General features: G+C 50.7%; 1 protein-coding gene across 1 annotated transcript in view; it reads right to left on the reverse strand.

Moving 5' to 3' along the window:
• The window catches only part of PUDP (pseudouridine 5'-phosphatase), a 67,057-nt gene that overhangs the window by 26,422 nt on the left and 14,068 nt on the right, over nt 1-26,567 (reverse strand). The window contains 1 exon segment of the mRNA NM_001046595.2: nt 8,853-9,071. Within this exon segment, the coding sequence (NP_001040060.1) occupies nt 8,853-9,071 (219 nt within the window).

Here is a 26,567-nt window from a genome sequence, read left to right on the forward strand (position 1 = left end):
CTCTTCCTGTGAGTCGGCATTGCCTTTGAGGGGTGCGTTCTCCAAATCCTGCCCTGCGAACAGTGCAGCTCTGCTCGCTGGAGCCCCTGCCAGTCAGAGGCCAGCTCTGAGCATCTGTGGGCAGCTTACTTAAACCTCGCAGGACTGCAGAGCATCACCTGGGAAGTGCAGGTGCTAAAATGACCCGAGGCTGACACGCAGGCACACGTAAGAACACACAGAGGACCTGACTTCTCAGCTAGTCCCTGACACGCCTCAGGCTCATAAAGGAGACTCACCTCATGTACAAGCCAAAAAAAAAAAAAAAGAGTTCTCACTTGCTTAACACCTGTCTCTTCCTATAAAAGTTGCCAAGCAATGTAATTTAAATATTTCAGGATTTTCATTCTATGCATCAACTGTTTACTTGCTTTGGATGTTGGTGAATTTTTTTTTAGTTCCTTTAAGGGATGTGTGTGTGTATACACACATCACACAGGTATCCTAAGAAATGTCCTAGAAGGAGGCATCCTGAATGGCTCAGCAGTGTGCGCATGCTAAGCCAATCCAGTCGTGTCTGACTCATTCTGATCCCGTGGACTGCAGCCCGCCAGGCTCCTCTGTCTGTGGGATTCTCCAGGAAAGAATCCTGGAGTGGGTTGCCGTGCCCTCCTCCAGGGGATCTTCCCGACCCAGGGATCGAACCTGGCAGGAAGGTTCTTTACCACTAGCACCACCTGGGAATCCCTGTTAAACAGTAAGTAATGGGGTTTCCCAGGTGGCTCAGCTGGTTAAGAGTCCGCCTGCAATGCGGGAGACCTGGGTTCGATCCCTGGGTTGGGAAGATTCCCTGGAGAAGGGAAAGGCTACCCACTCCAGTATTCTGGCCTGGAGAATTCCACGGACTATACAGTGCGTGGTTTACGAAAGAGTCAGACACAACTGAGCGACTGAACTGAACTGATCTTGTAAGACCTGAAATTTATTTGTATATAAGAAAAAAAGATGAAGACATTTTAGTCAACTCTATGACTGGACGGACACGAGTTTGAACAAGCTCAGGGAGATGATGACGGACAGGGAGGCCTGGTGTGCTGCAGTCCATGAGGTCACATGGAGTTGGACAGGACTGAGCGACTGAACTGAACTGAGACGCATGCGTCCTACTCTGATTACGGACTGCATGGAGAAGGAGACGTTTCTTTTGTGTCTCCCTGAGCACCCACTCAGCAGCAGCTGCACGTAAGGGTTAAGTAAAGGAAGAGGAAGTTACAGAGGGACCCTGAGAAAGCGAGTGCCTTCTTGCCAGGGTGGTGGAAGGTGTATTCACCAAGTGGGGTGGCGGGAGATGGTCACGCTGGCTGACAGCCATGGGGAACTAAAGGCGGAAGGCAGATGAAGAACAAAACGGAAAAGCCAAAGGCAGACAGGTGGAAACAGACAAGAGGCTCAGGCACCGGGCCTAGAAGAAACAGGCCCAGGTGGACCGGGCCCGGGGCGCCCCCCAGGGAAAGTGCTGCCCACTGGGTGGCTGCGCTGTAGTGTTCAGGGCGCTCCCGAGAGCAGCGTCAGTGAATCCCGAGCCTGTCCTGGCGTGAGGGACTTTGGAGCCCCGGTGAGGACCTGTCCGGGTCAGGCCTGTCTCCACCTGGGACCTGTCCCCACGGGCAACACCCAGGCGACACTCCACGGTGGCGGTGGACCTGCATTCCTCAGGGGCCCATGTCACGGGGCAGTGCCTCTGGGCCAGCAGTCCTGGGCGGGGCCTTATCCCCGTCCCCTCTACGGGCCCGAAGTCACGTCCTGGGCTTTTCCGTGGGAAATCCCCAACCCCCACCCCCAGGGAAAAAGAGCAGGAAAAGCAAAGAGCCACGGCAACAGGAGACCTTCTTAGGGGTTTCACACCATTAAAAACCACAGACTTTATTTACTGGCCTTCCGAACCAACTTACTCCTGCTTAAACGATGCCAAAACACATTACCGTCATACACCTCCAAGAACCCGCGACTGAAGCAATCTTCTCCACAATACGGTGCAGGTGGACTTTCCTCGTGGTTCAGGGGTGACAAACCCACTGCCCACGCAGGGCTCAGGAGTTCCAGCCCTGGCTGGGGAAGAAAGACCCCACAGCCCGTGAGACACCTAAGCCGTAGAGCTCATCCTCAACAAGAGAAGCGACACCGCTGTGAGAATCTCGCACACCACCATCAGCAGCCTCTGCTCGCCTCCGCTAGACAAAGCCCACACGCAGCAACGACGACCTCGTGTAGCCAAAACTAGAGATCATTTTTTAAATTAAAAAACAGTAATTAAAAAAAAAAATACACTGGAGGTTATCAGCACCCTTCATGGGGAACACTGTTCTGACGGTTTCCTTACATTCCATGTCAAAATTTTTCCTATGTAAAACCACATACATTTCAATATATATATATATATATATATATATTTTTTTTTTGGGTCAAAAATTTTTGCCACTGTTAAGAAGATGTCTATTCTCAGAAAATAATTAGACCCTTGGCTGACTTACATTCTGTTTCATCACTAAGGGATGTGGTAAATGCTTACAGGACATACTGGACAAAAGTACTTCTGTCCTGATGGCAGGAAGGGACAGTCAGGGAATTTGGGATGGATGTGTACACACTGCTGTGTTTCACATGGAGAACCAACAAGGACCTGCTGGACAGCACAGGGAACTCTGCTCCATGTCATGTGGCAGCCTGGATGGGAGGGGAGTTTGGGGGGGCATGGATACATGTACATGTACGGCTGAGTGCCTTCACTGTCCGCCTGAAACCATCACAACAGTGTTAATCAGCTATACCTCAATAGAAAATAAAAAGTTAAAAAAAAAAAAAGTACTTGCCTCCTAGAACATCCACGGCCGATTTTAAAGAGAGGTGTCCACAGCTCATGAGGAGGGAATCAAGTCACTCATGCCTGGCCTCCAAGCCGCACAGGCCAGCCCGACCCTCCGTGAGGCGGGACCCAGGCAGAGCCGCCCGCACCTCATAATCAGGGGCTGGTCACCCTGGTGACGGCCCAGGCCGACCTCCTGCATCACTATGGCAGGGCCTGTTTCCCAGGCAACCTGCCCTCCCTTCCGCACTAAGGACCTGCCGGGCCACAGCGCTCACCTGAAGGCAGAGCTGCATCGTCAGAATGAAGGACGTCTGTGTGAGTCGCTCAGTCGTGTCCGACTCTCTGCGACTCCATGGACTACAGCCCGCCTGTCCGTGGGGATTCTGCAAGCAAGGATGCTAGAGTGGGCTGCCATTTCCTTGTGCAAAATGAAGGACGTGGAATTCATAAAACACCCTCTCTACAGACAGGCTCCTTCCTCTCATGGGCTCAAGGTGCCTTCCCCAGCTGGAAATGCCCCCGCCCCCCAAGAAAACACCTGCAGAGGGAAGAGAAACGGAAGTCAAGGGCTCCACCTCGATCATCCTGAGCTGCACGATGGAGTCAAAGCGGCAAGGGGACAAGAGGAACACCTGATCTGGACAGACGGCAGTGGTCTGTTCCTGGCTACCGTCACCGCTCCCTGGACTCCAGACCCGGGAGGCTGCCTTTCCGGTGGGGCTTGGCTTTGGCTCACATAAAAGAGGTGCTGGGAGGGAGGCGGCACAGGTGGCAACTCGGGGGTGCAGCACGTCTCTCTGAGTAGAAACTAGATCTCTGTCCTTACCGTGTCTGTGACTGGCATGAGATGTATGCAGAGACAAGAGTCTTCCAGGCGACTTCAACAGGACTAAACCGTCTAGGAAGAACAAGTTCTCATCTCATTTCTACACTGGAGCTGGTTTTAGGGTTCCGTTCTCTTCAGTGATTACCCAGGATGAGGTATCATTTACATAATATCTGGTCACTGGGAAAGCCAAGATGAGGATACTACATGGACTGGATCACCAAATAGACTCCATAATATAGACTTGATGGCATTCCAGCCAAACTACCATGCTAGCTGCAGAAGACATCGTTTTCTTGGAATTGTAGTAGAATATATCTCAAGTATGGGCTTCCCTGGTGGCTCAATGGGAAAGAATCTGCCTGCCAAGACATGGATTGGATCCCTGGGTTGGGAAGGTCCCTGGAGAAGGAAATGGCAACCCACTCCAGTGTTCCTGCCTGGGCAGGCCCATTGACAGAGAAGCCCGGTGGGTTATAAGCCATTCGGGTATCCAAGAGTCGGATACAGCTTAGTGCCTAAACCACGACCATCATGTCTCAAGTATATCTTAAAAAAAAAAAAAGGACACAAAAATTCTGGAAGGAAAACCACTTGAAAGGCTTGGGTGGATAAAGAAGAAAGAGGAGATTTGCGTGCCTAAATCATCAAGGGTGCTTTGTATGTTAAACAATGCAAGAGACTCCATGTCAAATACAAACAATATAGACTTAGCTGGATTACTGAAGGAAAAAAACAAAAACCAGGCTTATAAATACAATCAGAAACGAAAGCAAGTACATTAAAAACCAACAGCACAGAAATAAAAGTGATTCAAAGAGAATAATGTGAGAACCTGTAAGCAGACACACTGAATAGCCTGGAAGAAACAGATGAATTGCTAGAAATATACAAGCTATCGAGATCAAAGCAAAAGAAAGTCTGTTCAAACCTCTATGTGTTATGGAGATTAATTCAGTAATCAGAAGCCGTCCGACAAGGAAAACAGGACCAAACAGATTCACCGGAAAATTCCACCAGACTGTAAAGAATTACCACCAACAGTACTCAAACTCTTCCCCACAATTAAAAGAGGACGATATACTCCCAAGCTCATCCCATCGGGCCAGCGTTACCCTGGCACCAAAGCCAAAGAAAGAAATGACAAGAAACTGAGGCAAACACACTCAACAAGATACTAGCAAACTTATTTAAGTAGCACATTCAGAGGATTCTTCTACACCGTGAAGAAGGGGGATTTATTTATGGAGTCTCGAGGACGGTTCAACATACAAAAATCAACGTGACACACCGTGTTAACAAAATGAACAAAACCCAAAGGATAATCTCAACTGAGGCAGAAAAAGCATTTGGAAAAAACTCAACACCCTTTCATGACATAAACACTCAAACCAGGAATAAAAGAAAAGTACCTCAACATAATAAAAGCCATACATGAAAATTCCATAACTAACATCATACCCAATGTTAAAAGGCTGAAAGCTTTTTCTCTGCAATAAGGAACAAGAAAACAACGCTTTCTCGTCTCACTTTTATCTCACACAGCACTATAAGTCCTAGCCAGAGCATCTAGGCAAGGAAGAGAAATAAAATACATCCACATCAGAAAGGAAGAGATGAAGTCATCTGTTTGCACATGAAATGATCCTAAACGTAGAAAACTCTAAAGATTCTGCACATATACATAAGACCATAGCACTATTAACAAACTTCAGCAACACTGCAGATGACAAAAATCAACATGCAAAAGTCAGCTGTATTTCCACACATTAAACAAGGAAAAATCTGAAAAGAACATTTAAATAAACCCACTGACAAGTGCGTGATAGAGAAATAGAAGAAGGTGAAAGTCCTGTAATGCTGAAACTACAAAATACTGCTGGAAGAAACTGAAGAAGACACAAAGAAAGGGAAACACTTCCCAGGCTCATGGGCCGCAAGATCTGATCATCTTTACAGTGCCCACAGTACCCAAAGTGGTCTACAGATTCAGAGGAATCCATACCAAAATCCCAAGGCACTTTTTGTTGAAATACAGAAGTCAATGCCAACATTTATATGGACTCTCAGTGGAACCTGAATAGCCATACACCATCTTGGAAAAGAAGAACAAACTTGGAGAATCTCACACTTCCAGGTTTCAAAACATATTACAAAGATATGGTAATCGAAACAGTTTGGTGCTGACATAAAGACAGACATATAGACCAATGGAATAGAATAGAGAGTCTGGAAATAACTCTTCACACATGCAACACCCAGGTGATCTTTCAACAAGGCTCCCAAGACCACTCAATGGGGAAAACGACAGTCTCTTCAACAAAGTGTGTTTTGGGAACATGGATATCCACTTGGAAAGAACAAAGCTGGACTCTTATACCATATGCAAAAATTAATATAAGGTGGATTAAAGGCCGAAAGGTAAGAGCTAAAACTACAAAATTCCTAAAAGACAACAAACAGAAAGAAAGCATTAAGACATAGGATCTTTTTTTTTTTTTTTAAACTCTTGGCTATGACACTAAAAACTCAAGCAAGAACAGAAATAGTCAATGGGAGTACATCAAACGTAAAAAGTTCTGGGTATCAAGGGACACACTCAACAGAGTGAAGAAGCAACCTCTGAAATGGGAGGAAATATCTGCAAACCATGTCGCTGATAAGTGGGTTTGTATTCAGACTTTATTATATGAAGAATTCCTAGAACTCAACAAGAAAAAAAAAAAATCAAAAAATGGGCAAAGGACTTGAATAAACATTTCTCCAAAGAAGACACACAAATGGCTAACAGCAAGAAACAACGCTCTATGTCATTAATTATTCAAGAAATTCAAATCCAAGAGATAATGGCTTCACACACATTAGGATGGTTCCTATCAAAAAGAGAGAAAATAACCAGAGTTGGTGAAAATGTAGAGAATCTTGAACCCTTGTGGACTGTTGGAAGAAACATACAATGACACAGCCGGTCTACGAAACAGTCGGGGGACCCTCGAAACACTACAAAGAGGATCACCTTATAATTCGATAATTGTGTTTCTGGGACTGTACCCCCCCCCAAAAATAAATAAATAAAACCAAGTTCCTGAAGAGGTATTTCTATGCACATGTTCACAGCAGTGGTTTTCACAGTAGCCAAGAGGCAGAAGCAACCCAAGTGTTTATCGACGGATGAACAGATAAGCAACGTGAGGTCCATCCACACAATGGAGTATGATTCTGTCTTCAGAGGGAGAGAAGCCTGTCGCACGCTGCACGTGTGGAATGAGAGCGCTGACGAACCTCGAGGTTGGCCACAGGAGGGCAAACACTGAGGATCTGTGCACGTGCGCTCACTCAGGCAGCTCTGACTGTGGACCCCATGGACTGCAGCCCGCCAGGCTCCTCTGTCCACGGGAGTCTCCAGGCAAGGACACGGCAGTGCGGTTGCTGTTTCCTTCTCCAGGAGATCGTCCTGACCCACAGACTGAACCTGTGTCTCCTGCACTGCTAGGTGGGCTGTTTAACACTAGCGCCATGTGAGATACCTAGAGTAGTTCAAATTCACAGAGACAGAAAGCAGAAGGGGAGGTCCCTGGAGCTGGAGAGAGAGAGACAGAGGAAGGGATGGAAGTTAGGGTCTATTGGGTACACAGCTTCAACTCCACAAGGTAAAAAGTTGAGAGAGATGGATGCTGTTGCTGGTTACACAACCGTCTGAACGTTCTTAACGCTCAGCTGGCACACTCAACAATGGTAAGATGATAAACTTTTAGCCAAGAACTTCTGTGACGTTTATTAATAGCTGTGCTTCCATCACTGAAGCTTGTCAGCATCCCCACGTGTGCAAACGGCCCAGAAAGGCAGCTGGTGAAGGGAGTGTGTGTCATGGTGCTTGTGCTCATATGCCAAGGTACGTGTGTGTGTTCACATGTATTTCCGTGACATAACGTGTATATGTGTGACATAAGTGTGTGTGTGTGTGACGTGTTTGTGTGTGTGACATATGTCTGCATGTGTCTAACGTGTGTGTGACATTCACGTGTATGTATGTGTGATGTACAGGCGTGTGTGTGTGTGTGTGTGTGTGTAATCCAAGAACAGCCCACACGGTTTCTTTGTAATACCAGGCAGCAGAAATAGCAAGGTCCTTTCCAGGAAACTCACTAGTTCCAGGGGATATTCAATCTGCCCCTCTGGATATATGTATAAATGCAGATAATTACATGTGTTTCAAAAAATGACCATGACTCATGTTAATACCATTTTGAATCCAAAATTACTGCTCTGACTGTAAACTTTTTTCTCCCTGAGCACCAAGAATTCTAAAGACTGAGTAATTCACCTTTCTTCCTAGAAGAATCTTAAAATAACACTCCATTTTTAAGCCATTTTGGTCCCTGTAACCTAGAACACTCTTGACCTCCTCACTTATAGTAAGAAATAGCAGGCAGTTCTGTTGTTCCATCTTCAGCTAACAAGCCCCAGGGGAGAAAAGTCATCTTAGCTCTCAAAGGAAAACAAGTAAAGGCCACACAGACATGTTAGAACTGAATTACACCTTTAACTCTTAAAATAAGTGTTTTTTAAACTTCTTTAGGGAGATTTCGCTGCTTGCCTATCATCAACATGTTCAAGTTTGCATAGCTGCTGTAACATGAATTCTCTGATTGTGAAAAGCAAAAGCCACCTATTTGAAACTCGGAAGCAATTCTCTCAGGAATGTGATCTCTAGGTCACACTGACATGAACAAAATGCAAATGTTTTCGGGCCTCAGGAATCCGTGAGAACATACATTAAGGAAGCTCAAAAACGACAAGCACATGATGCTGCCGTCCTGTAGTCGCTGAGTCACACCCCACTCTTTGGTGACCCCATGGACTGTAGCCCGCCAGGCTCCTCTGTCCGTGAATTTTCCAGGCAAGAACACCAGAGTCGGTGGCCATGCCTCCTCCAGGGGATCTTCGCCGCTCCGGGATCGAACCTGAGTCCGCTGCACTGGCGGGAGGGTTCTCTTCCACGGGGCCACCCCGGAAAACCCACAGCACGTGCCAGCATCCTCCAACGTCTCTAATGAGTCCCTCGGAGCCTTACCAGGAAGGGCATCTTCCGAGTTCTCAGGGAAGAGGAGAACGCTAGCGCGCCCCCTGGCAGGCTGAGACCTGCCGCTCAGAGCCCCAAGCGCACTCCGGGGACCTCACCTGGCATGAGCGCGGCCGTGGGGAAGACCTCCTTCAGCTTGGCCTGGCTCACCTCCACCAGCTCCTCCGCGGACATCGGAAGCTGCAGCGTGTCTCTGATCAGCTGGGCCGCCTCCAGCGCCTTCTTGCCCATCACCAGAGACTTCACGTCCCAGCTGTACTTCTTCCCGTAGCGCCCGCAGATGTCCTCAAACACAGCTGAGTAGAGCCGCTCGGTATCTGCGGAGACGAGGGGGCCGAGATACAGCGGCGTTGAGGGATGTGTTCACGGCGCGCAGAGCCCGCGTTCAGAGCAGACAGCTCTCGGGAGGGGGGCCCGTGGACATAGGGGAAACGCTGGCGGGTTTGGAGACTCAGACGGTGCCCCGGCGGCCTGCCCTCTGCTGCGCTGGAACCTTACAGGGTGGGAGGGAAAGGAAGTCTGTGCGCAGCTGCGTCCAATGCCGCGCTCCTGTGGACCGTGGACCGCCAGGCCCCTCTGTCCGTGGGATTCTCCAGGCAAGAATACTGGAGTGGGGCCCTCCCTGGTGGCTCGGTGGTGAAAGAATCCGCCTGTCAATGTAGGGAACATGGGTTCAATCCCCCATCTGGGAAGATCCCACCTACCTTGGAGCCACTAAAGGCCCGAGCCACCACTAACCGAGACTGGGCTCCAGAGCCCGGGAGCTGTAACTTCCTGAGCCCTGTGTCGCAACTACTGAAGCCCGCATGCTCTAGAGCCTGTGCTCGGCAGACAGAGCCCACGGCAGTGAGAAACCCACGCACGGCATCTACACGGAGGCCCCCCGCTCTCCGCAACTAGAGAAAAGCCTGCGCGGTAACAGAGCTAGTACAGACAAAAATACATTATTTAGACTAAAAAAAAGAATACTGGAGTGGGTTGCCATTTCCTCCTCCAGGGGATCCTCCAGACCCAGGGATCGAACCTTCGTCTCCCACACTGCCGGCGGATTCTTAACCGCTGACCCACCAGGGAAGCCCCGAAATGTCTGCGTTATGGTTCAAGAGTCTTTTCCGTTGACAGGCACATTCTGCTGAGCCTGACCACTACTGAGACTTGGCGTCCTGATGGAGCACCCGCGAGCGTGCACACTGCAGCCTGTGTGCAGGGCCTGCACCGCGAGGGACCGACCGAGTGCTCCGCGACCCCTGCAATCACTCCGGCGGGAGCGGGCGGACGCGGGTGCGGCTCTGAATGGAGCCCCTGCGTGAGCACAGATGCCCGCCTGCACCTCCCAGGAGGAAGGCACAAGTCCGGTGCTCTCCATTTCCGCCCCCCACCCGTAGCAGTCCGGTCGTGCAGCAGTAGCGGCAGGGGTTCCCTGCAAGGTAACTTGATTCTACACTTTGCGGCGAAGTGCACGGGCCCCGGAGACCACCCCCAGCCACCCCAGCCCGAGGCAGCATCTCCAGGCAGCTGACCTGCCCTTCCCGGCCCGCTCTGCTCTGGTTGGTCCTTCCTGCCTGCAGCCCGCTTCCTAGGAAGGGGCCCTAGACACTTGGCCAGTGGCGGCAGGACCAAGCCTTGGACAAGGAGCAGCAGCACAGAACGGCTTTGCTTTCTCCGATTTTCAAGGCAAAACCACGTATAGCTGCGTATCAAGTACAAACTCACCTTCAGTGCTTTAACTATCTGCTGCTAAGCCACTTCAGTCGTGTCCGACTCTGTGCAACCCCATAGACAGCAGCCCACCAGGCTCCCCCGTCCCTGGGATTCTCCAGGCAAGGACACTGGAGTGGGGTGCCATTTCCTTCTCCAATGCATCAAAGTGAAAAGTGAAAGTGAAGTTGCTGAGTCTTGTCCGACTCTTAGTGACCCCATGGACTGCGGCCTACCAGGCTCCTCCATCCATGGGATTTTCCAGGCAAGAGTGCTGGAGTGGGGTGCCATTGCCTTCTCCGTTTAACTATCTGGGTCCTTGCTTTTCTACCATGGGCTGGATATGGGGAGACAGTGGGAGGGGACACCGTAAGAGACACATAACGAGCAGATACCTTGTAGCTCAGTCAGTAAAGAATCCGCCTACAGTGCAGGAGACCTGGGTTTGATCCCTGGGTTGGGAAGATCCCCAGAAGGAAATGGCAACCCACTCCAGTATCTTTGCCTGGAAAATCTCATGGACAGAGGAGACTGGTGGGCTGCAGTCCACGGGGTCGCAAAGAGTCAGACACGACTAAGCGACTAACACACTTAACTTACGAAGCAGCTCTCAGATCTCCATTCTGGTACACACCTGACTGCTCTCGCTCAGGCATGACCCCGGGGTTGGGTGACACGTCCCAGTTTTGGTTCCCTTTCTGGTACAAAGGAAGGTGAGACTTAAAGACAAGTCCTCCTGGGCTCCTTGGTGGAGGAAGCCAGTGTTTGGATCGTAACCTGAGAGGCTCAGATTTCTTCCAGAAGCCCCCCTGCATGTCATCTCTCTGAAAAAGTCCCGGCGGAGAGGGAAGGGCTGGCCCACGCCTCTGGGGGACAATGAGGAGGGGTGGCCGTATCGAATGCTCGCTCACATCCCGCTTCCCTCAAGACCGGGAGGGCTCTGCAGGTGTGCAGAGGCAGGGCCTGGCAGGCAGCCTGTGTATACTTTGCTTTCTTCCTGTGAACACTTTTCTTCCAGCAGCTGGGAGAGAGAGACTAACAAGACAGTGCAGGCACTGAGCGAGTGAGAAACTACCGCTGGGTTTGGAAAGCACGCAGAGTGCCAGGAAAAACAGCAGAGGCTGGGCGAGGAGCACCACTCGGGACTCGCCATGAGCCAAGTGCAGGAGGAAGAAATGAGCAAGAGAAACGACAAAGTCTAAAGATGGAAAAGAGCTGTATTCTTTTAAAAGGCGTTACACGCTCTTCCTCTAAAGCTGGTGCTTTTCACTTACAAGGCCTAGAACAGGGGGATTATAAATCTGCAGAAGACTCTGCGGTCACGTAACTCTTCTTCACAATGTAGATGAAAATCACGCCAAACCTTCGGTGAGATAATCAAGGATCTCAACACACTGTCAAACTCCTCCAATCTGGCAAAGAGTATACCAGCAGACGACAGCGTACAACCAATGACAGGGACAGTGCTTTGAAGGGAAAGTTCTCCCAGAAGCCAAAATAAAAAGGAAGCAGTGCGCTTCTCTGGTGGTGGTGGTGTTCAGTCTCTCAGTTGTGTCCGACTCGTTGCAACCCCATGGACTGCAGCACGCCAGGCCTCCCTGGCCATCACCAACTCCTGGAGTTTACTCAAACTCATGCCCATTGAGTCGGTGATGCCATGCAAGCATTTCATCCTCTGCCGCCCTCTTCTCTTCCTGCCTTCAATCTTTCCCAGCACCAGGGTCTTCTCCAATGAAGTCAGTCTTTTTCCTGGTGGCTCAGAGGTAAAGCGTCCACCTGCCAATGCCGGAGAAATGGGTTGGATCCCCGGTCTGAGAGGATCCGACTCAGCCCGTGCCCTACAACTACTGAGCCTGTGCTCTGGGGCCCGTGAGCCGTGAGTACTGAGCCCACATGCGCCCCCACCACGGAAGCCCAAAGTCCCCAGAGCCTGCGCTCTGCAACAAGAGATAGGAGAAACCTGAGCACCACAGCTACAGAGCAGCCCGTGTTCACCGTGACTACAGAAGAAGAGCCCACGGAGCAAGGAAGACCCAGCATAGCCAGAACTAAACAAGATCATTTAAAAATAAAAGAATAATTCAAAGGAAGGAGCGCACAGCAGCCGTGCCCAACCGTCCCATGCACGCACGGCCTCCAAAGCTCCGGGCTCTGCACCTTGCTCCTGGGTTATTTTTCACGGGAAGCTCGCGCGTGGTCTGCAACGAGCCACAGCCACACAGGGTGCTCCCCTCCGCCGGTGTGCTAAAAAAGTACCGCACGTACACCTGGGCCTCAGTCCTGGGGGCAGTAAGGAGAGACGACACTCAGGCAGCAGGTGAACAGGCCAGGTGGGCAGAGACAGGAGGGCACTGGATGCGGGTGTGAACCCAGCCCAGAGGCCCGGGTTTTCCTCACGAGCTGCAGGCTGGGCCCCCAGGTGCTGGGGTGTGCACTGACCTTTAGGGTCCCCGAGCTGTTACCACAAAAGGCCTCAGCACGCCTGATCTCCTCTCCACTTTGTCTGGGGCTGAGGTTCCACTGCGCGGTACTGAGTCCAGCTGATCACAGAGGACGTATTTACACGTGTTTACCCCGGCCTCTGAGGACGGCATCAGCATGTGTTTTGCCCTATGAAGATGGGAAGGAGGGAGGGCAGTCCGCGCTTATAATTCAGCTGGACGACCGGGACTTGCATTGTTTTAGAGCGAAACACCCCAAGCAGAGGCTCAGTGACCAGCATGCAGGGTAAGACCTGCTTCCTCTGCACACCCCGACTGCTTCCTCTGCACACCTCTTCCTCTCCGAACCACACCGGAAGGAAGCAGACATGTCCTCAGCCTCCCTCCCCGACCTGGGGTTTCTTCCAGGTGGGTGGGGGCCACAGGGAGCAGCCTCTGCCCGCAGGCCGGGGTGCTCCCGAGGACTCAGGTTGGGGGCGGCGGGTGCTCTGGGGCCAGCGGCCTGGGTTGGAGGCCTGCTCTGTGGCTGACCAGCAGCTGGGAGCTGGGGACCCGTGCTCAGGGCCCAGGTGGGGCCTTGGCTAACCTCTCTGTACGCTGGGGGTGCAAGAACAAGGATACGCCTACTGGGCGTCTGTGTCACCTGAGCGGGGAATCTGTGCCGAGCCCGGAGCCCTGAGCAAAGCGCCGGCACCAGCGTCACCGGCTGGAGCCCCTAGGGCAGGAGGCAGGGGCTCCCAGAGGGAGGTTAGGCATCCTCTGGGAGATAACAGGAAGGCAGTTAAGGATCTGCTGAGTTAACAGGAAGGCGACAGCAAGGAGATCCCACCAGTCCATCCTAAAGGAAATCAGTCCTGAATATTCATTGGAAGGACTGAGGCTGAAACTCCAATCCTTTGGCCACCTGATGCGAACAGCTGACTCATTGGAAAAGACCCTGATGCTGGGAAAGATTGAAGGCGGGAGGAGAAGGGGACGACAGAGGATGAGATGGTTGGATGGCATCCCCGACTCAGTGGACATGAGTTTGAGCAAGCTCCGGGAGTTGGAGATGGACAGGGAGGCCTGGCGTGCTGCGGTCCATGGGGTCACAAAGAATGGGACACGACTGAGAGACTGAACTGAACTGTGAGTTAACAGGAAGGCAGTTAGGGATCCTCTGTGAGTTAAAAGGAGGAGGTTAGGGAGCATCTGTGAGTTAAGAGGAAGGCAGTTACGGATCATCTGGGAGTTAACAGGGGGGAGATTAGGGATCATCTATGAATTAAGTGGAAGGCAATTAGAGATCATCTGTGAGTTAAGAGGAAGGCAGTTAGGGATCCTCTGTGAGTTAACAGGAGGGTGGTTAGGGATCCTCTGTGAGTTAAGAGGAGGGCCGTTAGGGATCCTCTGTGTGTGAAGAGGCAGTTATGAGTTCTGCTTTCTCCCTGTCCACGACAGCTCACACACGGCTCCTGCAATGGCAAGGGCCGTATGATCTGAGAAGTTAAGAGTTCCTTGTTCCAAATGTTCCATTAAAAAAAAAAAAAAAAGGCAGTACCCATTGGGAATCCATTCACCAAAGTTTCTATCACATGTTCCCAGCACATCAGACTAGCTCCACAAATATGTGTTAACAAACTGCCCGACCCAGTACCGACACAGAACGCGGTCTGCCCAACCCCGTAATCCATGTCTCCTTGCAGCCACCTGACCCTCCACAAGCCAACCCTCGCATGTTCCCACTCGCTGGTAGGACCCCACTCCCTAGCTAGCTCCGTTCACCTCTCCCCACCAGGTAATAAATACACAGGGTTTTATCAGGCACCTGTTCCGTGAGACCCACTGAAACAACATATGAGACACAAACATCCTTGCGAGCTTAAATACATACTCAGAGATTGCAGTCAAAGGCTTTCATGTACTCAATGAAGCAAGAAGTAGATGTGTTTCTGGAATTCTCTTGCTTTCTCTATGATCCAATGGATGTTGGCGATTTGATCTCTGGTTCCTCTGCCTTTTCTAAATCCAGCTTCTACATCTGAATGGCTTCACTGACGCAGTGGACATGAGTCTAAGCAAACTCTGGGAGATGTTGAAGGACAGGGGAGCCTGGCGTGCTGCAGTCCATGGGGTCGCAGAGAGTCGGACACAACTGAGCGACTAACTGAACAGCAACGGTGACTGCAACTGGAAAGCTCCCTGATGTTTGTTGTCAAAAAAAAAAAAAAAAAAGGAACAGTCACCTGGGGAGGTAGAGGAAGCTTTGCAGAACGAGTGACTGAAAGGCAGTACGTACATCAGAGTATTTTTCTCCACTGAGACCCAATGATACGTGGCCCTTTGCTGACCCCAAGGCCCTGGGAGTTCAGGAAAGTCCTCTCAGACCTTGGAGTGGTGGCAGACGGTGTGTCAGACGCCGCAGAGAGGGGCCCGGTGTTCTGGGGAGCAGAGAGAGAAAAGAGGATGGGGAGGTCACGGAGGCTGCCTCCACCAGACAGCGCTCACGGCCACGCCCGGGACACTCTGGTGTTCCCTCCCGGGGCCGCCAGCTCCGCGTGTCATCTGCGCACACGGAAGAGACGGGAGAAGCGTGTCTAGTCCGTGCAGTTTAACCTTTACAGGCGCGCTTGCCTGCAAGAGCCAGCAGCTTCCTTGTGTTTAGGAATGTAAGAGACCTAAATGAGTAGTTAACAAGCGTGAAATGATGAGTCCCGGTAATGTTTGCTTCAAATTAGGAGCTTGCTTGCTCTCAGAGGTTTTGAGAACAAGTATTTCAGGGTGTGATGGACTGTTTCTTGTGGCTGAAAGCTAGCCAGTTTCCAACTGTGAAGGAGTAACAATAAACGCAACTCTTTTAAATGAAGATTGGTCATGATTTAACCGAGTGATCTTTTCTCAAGTGAAAGTTTTGATTAGCATTTAGTATGGTTCAGTGGAACGATCAACCACCTCTAACAGATGTGGGTATGAGTCAAGAATTATTTTCTTTTTTTCTCACATAATCCGTAATAAAGTTTAAGAAAATCCATCAGCACGTCATTTCGTAGGGGGCACAGCGGGTCCAAGGACAGAGGCTGGGCACGAGGGTGGAGGAGTCAGGAACGGTGCCGTCCTTCCACCTGGGGCTCCTGAAAAGGACTGGGCCCCCGTGGCAGGCTCAGGAACGGTGCCGTCCTTCCACCTGGGGCTCCTGAAAAGGACTGGGCCCCGTGGCAGGCTCACGTGTGGGCTGTGGTCACCAACTTACACACCAAAGCGTGTTCAGAAGGTACAGCGGAAGAGCATGTTCAGAGTACGTGACCCCCCAACCACGCAGCCCACAAAAAACAGCAACAGGCAATGAACTGACAGTCAGTGATTCTCCAGAAAGGCTCCTCAGAAGGCCAAGAAACCACTACTAGAGTCAGCTTATGGTTTTTGTATCTATTTCTCTGCTCGTTCAGTCAAGTCGCTCAGTTGTATCTGACTCCTCACATCCCCATAGACTGCAGCATGCCAGGCCTCCCTGTCCATCACCAACTCCCAGAGTCTACTCAAACTCAGGTCCATCAAGTCGGTGAAGCTCAGTCAACAGTATTTTCTATACTTGAACAGAACTTATCAGACCCAAATTTTAACCTGAAGGTGGCATTTAACCCAAGAATCATAGTAAATTTTTACTGTATCTTTTGTTTTGGAAAACATCAAGCAAGATTTGCAAACAGTTGAGTATGCAGTGTGTTTTACACACTTGATTCATTACCCAATCACCAATCCAACTATTTCCTTGGCAATCTTTCTAAATTATGCAAAGTTACTTTAAAATGAGCTGATAGATGGTGATGTGATAACAATTTCCCCCGCCCCCCCAATCCTTAAAGTGATGGTTTATAATCAGGGTGATTTTGCCCTTGGGGGACTTAAAAGACAAGATAAATGTGTTGTTTGTTTGTGGATCATTTTTTTAATCTGATTTAAAAGACAACTGCATAAAATTATAATTAGAAATCTCTGCTGATGGGCACATAACATATGTAAAGATGCAATGCACAACATGTATAAAGAGGGAACCTTTAGGACAATAACACCACAAAGGAGGGTAGGAAAGGAGATACACAGCAGCCACGTTTTTGTATACTATTTAAACTACGCGGGTATTAATGCAAACTAGATGGTATAAGTTGGTAACTGTAATACATACAGCAACCACTAATGAAATAACTAAAAAACAAAAAAAGGTCAGAGAAATAAAACAGTTAAAATGTACACAAGAAAATACCTAGTTACCATAAAAGAAGCCAGCGATGGAGGAAAGGGGAATGGAGGAAAGGGAAGGAAAGGAAAAGACACAGATGTGTTTCTTTTCTGGATCCCACAGACACATGGAAACATAAGGACTGTCCTTCTGCGACTTACCTTCTACGTCCACCCATGTTGCAAAGGGCCGCATTTCAAACTAATATAAACAGAAACAGACACAGTTCAGAGACTATTTCTACCCCAGGGCAGAGGGCTGGGGGAGACACAAGACAGATGAAGGAGACTGAGAGGTGTTCACTACTAGCAGTAAAGTAAGTTACAAGAATGTGAAGTGCAGCACAGGAAATAACGACATTTTATAACTTTACATAGAGTGCAGTCTATACAATTATCAAATCCCTATGCTGTACACCTGAAACAATACTGCCAGTGAACTAACCCTGCAATAAGAAATGTGGACAGAGCAAAGTCTTCTCTACAGCAGAATGCTAGTTAATAAATACAGATTGATGGTGTGTGATCAAAAAAGAAAGAGAAAACAAGTAAGATAACCATATAGGTAAATCCTTTATCAATAATGGCACTATATGTAAAAGGTTACATACAAATTAATGTAAAGACTGGCAGAACAGATTAAAAATGAAAAACCACGTGACCCAATTATATACTGTCTACAAGACACACTTTACCAGGAAAGGTGCAAAAAGCTTGAAAGTAAGAGGATGAAGATATTAAATGCACAAGGTAACCAAAGAAAGCCACACTGAGCACATTAAACAAAGCAGACTTAAGACAAACGTTTCTACTAGAAACAAACAAAAACTCAATAGAAGCACTGTATAAGGAGAAAGGGGTAATTTAATGAAGAAGATGCGACAACTATAATCATGTAAGAAACTTACAACAAAGTCACAACACCTAAAACAAAAACTGACCAAACTGAGGGAAGAAACAGGTGTCGACCACAGTAGCTGGAAACGTTTAACGACACAGTTTCAATGACGGACAGAACAGCTGGACTGAAAATTCACAAGGAACACAAGACTGGATTTAAACCTCTACAGGTAAAACTCTATAGCTGAAGACTATAGATAACTACTGCTGCATACGACTTAACTACTTAAATACCATAAACCAACTGAATTTTATGACACTACGGAAATGCTCCACCCAAACATTACAAAACAATGTATTCTTCTCACACTCACAAGGAAAGATGATAAGCTAGGCCATTAAACAAGGCTCAATACATCCACAAAGGATCAAAATCATGCCAAGTATTTCCCTGATCAACAATGGAACAGAATGAGAAATCACTCACAGAGGGAGAGCCTGGGAAATTCACAACTCTGTGGAAGTTAAACAAATACACACCTAAATGGTGAGTTGTGAAAAGGTAAAATTACAAGGGATTTATAAGATAGGCTGGGAGGAAGTAAAATACAAATGCAACACACCAACAGCTGTGGCATTTAACAAAAGCAGTGCTTGGAGGGAAGTGGAGGGCTGTAAACGCCTGTAATAAAAAAAGGATGGTTAGAGGTGAAGCACTGAAGGGCTTGAAGACAAGGAAGGAAGGCAGGGTGCCTCTAGAAGCTGGCAAAGCAAGACTCTGCCCTGGAGCCTGCTACAGAGGGAACCAGCCCTCGACTTCAGCCCAGGGAGACTGGTCTTGGACTTGTGACTCCAACAACCACAAGAAAGGGCATCTGGGTTGTTTTTTAAACCAGTGAGTTTGTGGCATTTTGTTACAGCAGACCCAGGCAACTAACACACACTAAAATCCACTAATCCATCCATCCACCCACTTGTCCACCCATCCATCCATCCACCCATCCAACCACTAATCCATTCAGCCATTCAACCACACACTTATCAATCCATCAATACATCCATCCACCCACCCACCCACTCATCCACTAATCCATCCACGCACCCACTTGTCCACCCATCCACCCACTAATCCATTCAGCCATTCATCTACCCATTATCCATCCATCCATGCATCCACCCACCCATCCATTCACTAATCCATCCATGCATCCACCCACTGATCCATTCAGCCACCCGTCCATGGACACTTAGGTGGTTTCTGTTTCCTGCCTGTTATGAACTGTAACAGTGGGAAAGACACCCTGTTTTAAGGGGAAACCTCTATCACTCGCCATGTCACTGACGTCTCCTCGGGGATCACAGCCCTGAGTCACGCGCCTCGACCCTCCGTTTCTTCCTAGGCAACCTCACCTTCATCACTGCCCTCACCTGGAGGATTCTGATGAGCACCAGATGAACTGACATGTGAAGAGCACTGAACGCCATTCTGGAAACTCACAAGATTTGTTTTTCTCTGGAAACATCCCAGTCTTTGCAGATGTGATGATGTGAAGGGTCTGAGATGAGGTCCTCCTGGATGAGGGAAACCCTAAATCCAATGCCAGGGCCCTCATAAGGGACAGATGAGCAGAAACACAGCAAGAGCCGCAACTCCTGAGCCTGCACTCTAGGGCCTGGGACCCACCACTACTGGGCATGTAGCTGTGAACTACCGAAGGCCGCATGTCCTGGAGCCGATACGCTCTGCGGTAAGAGGAGCTACCACAATGAGAAGCCTGCACACCGCAACCAGAGTAGCCCCCCCGTCACTCCAAGTGGAGAAAGTCTGTGCACGACAACAAAGATCTGGTGCAGCCAAAAAGAAAAGAACGTGCAGGCTGTCACCAAAGTGGGTCTGAAGAAGCTGCATAAAAGACTGACAGAGAACAGGAGTTCTTTCAAGGTGTTGCCCTGAATTCATGTGTTGAGTGGGGTCTATCCATCAATCCCTGCTAGCTCGGGAGTCATTTGAATGCAACACTTCACCTTGAAACCCAGAGACGTGCAGTTTTTTAAAGCCCTCCTTTCCCACCCAGATCAACAGCTTCCACTTCTTTTCAAGACCTTCCTTCAGTGGCTGCTCCTGTTATCCCAACATTTTCATCCTTGCTGTGGGTACAGTGGATTGAATTCCCCATGGACTGGATCACGCGTGGTGTATGCACTGGTACGGAGGCAGCGCCAAAAGCACTTTTAATTTAGTACAGTGCAAAGCGCTGTGGGATCTAGCAAGAGATGGAGAAAGGTAAAAAAAGGATGCAGTTCTTCTCCTTTGAAGATACACAAGCCACTGTGTCACTGGCGCTATTTCTTTAGCTGCTCTGTGCGCTTCCGTTTACTTGTTTTTTTGGTGTGGGTGGGGTAGAAGACTGTCAGAGAACCCAACTGGAAAGCGATGACAGGAGGAAGACTGGGGGAAATCACACGGTAATCGTGGTGTCTCAGCTACCAACAGCACAGTTCTGGGCGTCCAGGGGGTGCCTCCCTGGCCGCAGTCTGCCTGGGAGATCTGTCCGACGCCAGTGCAGCTCCCTGACCCCTTCCCGGCATCAAACACCCTACATTTCCGAGGGGGATTCGCTCGCTGCAGCTGCCATGACAATGCACCGAACGCTGGGGGGCTTCAACAACAGGAAGTTACTCTCCCCCAGCCCTGGAGGTTGGAAACCGGAGATGCAGGCATGGAAAGAGCTGGCTCCTCCTGAGGCCTCTCCGCTGGGTGTGCAGACAGCCGTCTCCTCCCGTGTCCCCCCGTGGTAGTCCCCGTGTGTGCCTCTGTGCTGCTCTTCTTTTCTTATAAGGACCAGTCCTAAGGGGTCAAAGTGTGTGTGTGAGTCGCTCAGTCATGTCTGACTCCTGCAACCCCGTGGACTGTGGCCCGCCAGGCTCCTCCGTCCATGTGATTCTCCAGGCAAGAGTACTGGAGAGGGCTGCCAGTCCCTTCTCCACCTAAGGGGTCAGGATCCAGCCTAATGCCCTTATTTTACCTACTTACCTCTTTAAAGACCTTGACTCCAAGTACAGCCCCAGTCTGAGGCCCAGGGGGTTAGGGCTTCAAAATATGAATTTTGGTGGTGCACACATCAGCCCACAACTCTGAGTTATTGATCTTCACCCACGCAGCATTTCTGTCAAAGGCAAGGTGTGCGTGTGTATGAGGCGTGCGTGCTAAGTCACCTCCATTGTGTATGACTCTTTGCGACCCCATGGACTGTGGCCCGCCAAGCTCCTCTCTCCACGGCATTCTCCAGGCAAGAATACTGCAGAGGGTTGCCATGCCCTCCTCATCAAAGGCAAGGGCAACTGATTAAAAAATATCCTTCTGTGTCTTGTTTTTTTATGGGAAGGGACTAAAGACGGACCCCAGGAAATACGAGTCAATATTCTTTTAAAGAACATCTGCTCACAAAATGGACAGTGGTTCGCACATCTCAGACTTCATTTACTTCTACCCCGGCATTTCTGCAAAGACGAACAAGCAGTCAGGCGTCCTTTCCCTTCCCAAGCAGAACGCACCTTTTGTGGCCACAGGAGGCGGAGCTCAGTCGGCACAAGTAGAAACTCTCCTGTCCTAGTCCCCCAATCTCAGGGGCTCTGAGAGACGAGGAGACACAGGTGCCCACCCTGTTCGCAAACGCCAGGGCCTTTGAGTCTGCAACTCTGAGGACCCAGAAGTGTCCTCTAGGGACAGGCAGAGGCTCCTCAGACGCACAATTAACGCTCATTTTCTGACTCCCACAGGTATACAGCCTTACGCCCGTGTTACTCCAAGTCAGACACAGGACATGCAAGAAATCCTTCAGCCATTCACATATCGTTTTCATGGCCCTGCCCCCGGGACCTGCACGGACCTGGGAAACCTACTGAACAAATGCAGAATTCTCGTCAGGTTCAAAGATTATGGGATTTAGGTGGAAAACATTCATATATGCCAAGAAATGCAAAAATCTAATCAGCTGGGTGGAAAAACGGTTTCTATAATGAACAGGCAGGCACCTCTGGACTCCCAAAACATTCACAGGCATGTAAAAGGGGAATAAGTTTTTGCAAGTTATTTGTCATTTTGTTATATGTACTCTTTAATGGAATTTGGCCTATTGGGGCAACAATGGTATAAATAAACTTTGAAGTACACACTGAGATTACTAATTTTCACCTGCCCTTTCAAGACAATATTATCAAGGGTCTTCCCTCGTCGTCCAGTGGCTAAGACTCTGTGCTCCCAAAGCAGCGGACCCAGGTTTGATCCCTGGCTGGGGAACTAAGATCCCACGGGCTTCAACTAAAGACTCCACCACATCACAACTAAGACCGCGCACAGTCAAATAATTTTCACAGAGACGACATTATTGGAACTCTACTGGAAGATTCAAGTGAACCTGATGCTCATCTGTTTTATAGATCTCATGTATTAGGCCTTAAAGTGACCACTGTCTATTCAGAAAGGCTTTGTGTGTTAATTCAGAAAAGGGAAGTACTGAACCAGGAAATAAAACGCGCTATAAGGGAGCTTCACAAGCAGAAAGGTGTTTAAGTGGATTAAAAAATGTGCAAACGGTCAAACTCTATCATGGCCTCTTAACAGTGATGGTTAACATCTATCAGAGCTGTGAACCGAACTAGCTCAAGTGAAGTGTTTGGGCCTCCCTGAGGGGTACGGAGGTAAAGAATCTGCCTGCCAATGCAGGGGACGGGGTTCGAGCCCTGGTCTGGGAAGACCCCCACATGCTGAGGGCAACTGACCGAGTGCACTGCAACTACTGAAGCCTGCTCACCTAGAGGCTCTGCTCCGCAATGAGAGAAGCCCCGCGAGGAGAAGCCCTCTGACCGCAACTAGAGAAAAGCCCACGGCAGTGAAGAACCACCGGAGCAAAAATGTCAGATAAAGAACAAATTTTCAAGAAGACCTCAGATAAACAGAGGGTCACAAGCATCAGGGTGTTTATGTTGATGAAAAAAAAAACCCGTGTAAGCAGAGTCAAATATCATCCTGTCTCTTAATAGTGATGGTTAATGTCTACCAGATTTATTAACAGAATAAGCAGAAGTGTTTAAGGGACAAGTACGATTCTGAAACTTTAACAGTTGATGCTTTTAATTGGAATGTAACTGCTTTACGGTATTGTGTTAGTTTCTGCCTACAACAGTGTGAATCACCCATGTGCATACGTGTAACCCTCTCTCTAGAGCCTCCCTATCCGAACCCGTGGACTATAGTCTGTGGAAGTCTCCAGGCCAGAATACGGGAGTGGGTAGCCTTTCCCTTCTCCAGGGGATCTTCCCAGCCCAGGAATCGAACCCAGGTCTCTCGCAATTCCAGGCGGACTCTTTACCAGCTGAGCTACCAGGGAAGCCCAAGAATACTGGAGTGGGTAGCCTATCCCTTCTCCAGGGGATCTTCCCGACCCAGGAATCAAACTGGGCTTTCATGCATTCCAGGCGGATTCTTTACCAACGGAGCTACTAGGAAATACGTTAAAACCCAGTGTCCAGGAGCCAACTGGACACACAAGAAGCCTCCTCAGTAACGAGACAGCCCCGTGAGATGCCGCCCGTGTGCATGTGGGGGTGAGATGAGCCGCGGGCACTGGAGTGGAGCGCTGCTGCCCAAGGCAGAGGAATGCCCCTGGCACTCCCAGGACCGAGCTCCCCGTGATCAGGAGGAGGCAGGCAGTCGGGGGTGGACAGACAACAGCTGGGCAGGTGCGGGGCGGGTTTGCTGAACAAGAGGCTGGGCATCTAGCTTCTGCCTGTGACGCTCACACCTGAGGAAAACAAGCTCGGGTTATCCAAGAGCTGGGTGCCTGGATTATTCGAGGCCCTTCCTGAACACGCCAGTGTGCACGCCAAGGCAGGATGATGCGAGCAGAGGTCAGGAACCCGCTGGATGAGACAGCAGGGCCCGCAGGGATCCCTGGGGAATAACAAGCGTGCGTGTGCGTTGCCTCATTCTCCTGGACGGTTGCGACAGCCCCTAGGCAGGTCCTAGCCTCGCGGGCTCGGTCACCCCCACTGAGGTCACTGCCCTGTGTGGCACCCCGAGACTGTGGGGCCGGGCGACAGGCGGGAGGTGAGGTCTACGTTCCTGGGGCTGGTGCGAGGCAGAGAGCACCCTGGGTGCCCTTCCTGAGGCCTCTGCGTTCACCTTGCACTGGGGCCACGGCTGTTCCCCACCCTCGGCGCGTGCAGATTCGCACAGGGGGCCCCCCTCCTGCCACCCAGCCGGCTCCCACAGCCCTGGGCGGTGTGCTCAGTCGCTCAAGTCGTGTCTGACTCTTTGTGACCCCATGGACTGTCGCCCGTCAGGCTCCTCCATCCAAGGGATTCTCGAGGCAAGGATGCTGGCGTGGGTAGCCTTTCCCTTCTGTAGGGGATCTTCCCAACCCAGGGATGGAACCCGAGTCTCCTGCTTTGCAGGCAGATTCCTTACCAACTGAGCCACCACGGAGGCCCTCCCGTGGGCCTGCTCAGGACGAATCCAGTGTCCTGAGAGGCATGACTCGCTTCCTGCCCCCGGCTCCCAGGAAAACTGGGTTAGCTGAGCAGATTGTCCTTCCCTGAACTGGCCTCAGGACCTCTGGAAAACCGTGAGGCTCAAGAAGCGAGGCGAGGCCTTGACCGTCTCTCCCCTCGACCGCCCTGGCGAATCCCTGCTGTCACGCTGATCTTGAATGCCCTCTGAACCAAAAACCCTGTCCTCAAGCAGGCTCCCCAACTGGGCGGGTCAGCCTCAGATCACACTTCCTTCTTGGGGGGGACTGGCCCGAAATCACTCAGTGTCAGACTTTGCATCAGGCTGCTCTCAGCCTGGCTGAATGAGATGAGGGCTGCAATACAGCTCGGGCTTCTGGGGAAGAACATGCTCGTCCGGCTGCACCTGGCCGACTCGGAGATCACTTACGTGTTTGTGTCATAACCACACATGCACACGCACGCACGCACAAAGCCAGCACACGGGAGGGCAAGTCAGATGTACCGCAACAGGTAGAGTCAAGGGCTATTTTTACAGGCCCGGATGCCTTCCTCCTGCAGAGTATTCAGGGGCCCACTTCTGTGCAGACTCCTCTGAGCAGGCAAAGCAGGGGCACTTGGGGGGAAAACTCTTGCTGGGGTGGGTCCTCTTGGCAAAGCCTGCTTCACCTGTATGTGCCGGGCACCGGGCACTGTATGCCGTCTCCCCCACGTGAGCACCAACACTCACCTGCTGTCACCAGCGTGTCTGGGAGGGACACACCTGCCCCGGGCACCCGAGAGTCTAAATAGCTGCATCTCTTCTCTTGCAGAGGCAACGCCGGTCAGGCTCTGTCCCCGAGGTGAGGTCCGTGGAGCCGGGAAATGCAGGAAGATGGGCAGGAACAGGGTGCCTGGCTCCCTGCCAGGGGACCAGCTGAGGCGGGCAGTGTCCGCGGGGAAGACTCCCGGGAAACACTGTCACCCAAGGAGGGAGACGGGGGGCCCGAAGACACCAGCATGACCGTGAATCTTCAGCCAGCAGGAAGGACTTGATGTTGGGAAGAGACAGTGGAGGGTCAGAAGACAGAAAGGCCACAAGTGGCTCATGGAGAGCGTGGCAGACTGGTCTGGCCTCGGCTTGAAACCTGGGTCTTGGGGGTGGCCTCTGGGTGGAGTGCCCATGGGCACTGGGAAGTGTGGAGGGAGCTAAATGGGAGGTGAGGGTGCGCACAGGGACCCAGAGACGATAGAGCAGAAGGCTCCTCGAAGCCACGTGTCCATGAGAGATCGCAGGGAAGGGGTCCACGGCCAAGGCCAGGGCCCTGAACACGGACAGAGGAGGACAGACAGATGAGACGCGCAGGACAGAGCAGGGTAATAGAGGCTCATGAAGCCCAAAGTTCTGGAAACACAAGAGATGCCGGCCACACATGGACTCAATGGATGTGAGTCTGAGCAAACTCTGGGACATTGTGATGGACAGGGAAGCCTGTGCTGCAGTCCGTGGGCTCGCAGAGTCGGGCACAGCTGAGCGACTGAACAACAGCAAGCCAGCCGCTCGAAAGTCACTGCACCCTTCATCCTGACAAAGTTCCTGGGTTGTGGGTGGAAAGCGTGCAGGCAGGATGGAGCCTGGACAGCAGGGAAATTGTGTTTCAGTGATAATCTAGAACAAGCTGTGCTCTGGTACTAAAGCACTGGGCTTCCCTGGTGGTTCCGTGGGAAAGAATCCGCCTGCCAGTGCGGGAGACTCGGGTTCAATCCCTGGGGTGCGAAGATCCCCGGGAGAAGGGAATGGCAACCCACTGCAGGACTCTTGCCTGGAGAATCCCATGGACAGAGGAGCCTGGCAGGCTGCAGTCCATGGGGTGGCAGAGTCAGACACGACTGAGCGACTAAACAACAGAAGAATTAGAAGCAGCAGGAGAAGAGGAGCTGGTGACATTCCGAAGAAAAGGCAACCCTTCCGTCCCTTGAGGAAGGAAGGGCCAGGGCCAGCCCATGTGGGGGCATCAGTCTGAACAGGAAGACCACCTCCCTCCCGGATGGGAAGGACAGCTGATGCCTGCAGAGTCCTGCACACTCACCCCAAGCCCGGGCACCAAGGAAGACGCCAGTGTGAAAAGG

The sequence above is a fragment of the Bos taurus genome, chromosome Y (assembly GCF_002263795.3).
Source record: "Bos taurus isolate L1 Dominette 01449 registration number 42190680 breed Hereford chromosome Y, ARS-UCD2.0, whole genome shotgun sequence".
In the NCBI taxonomy this organism is placed as follows: domain Eukaryota; kingdom Metazoa; phylum Chordata; class Mammalia; order Artiodactyla; family Bovidae; genus Bos; species Bos taurus.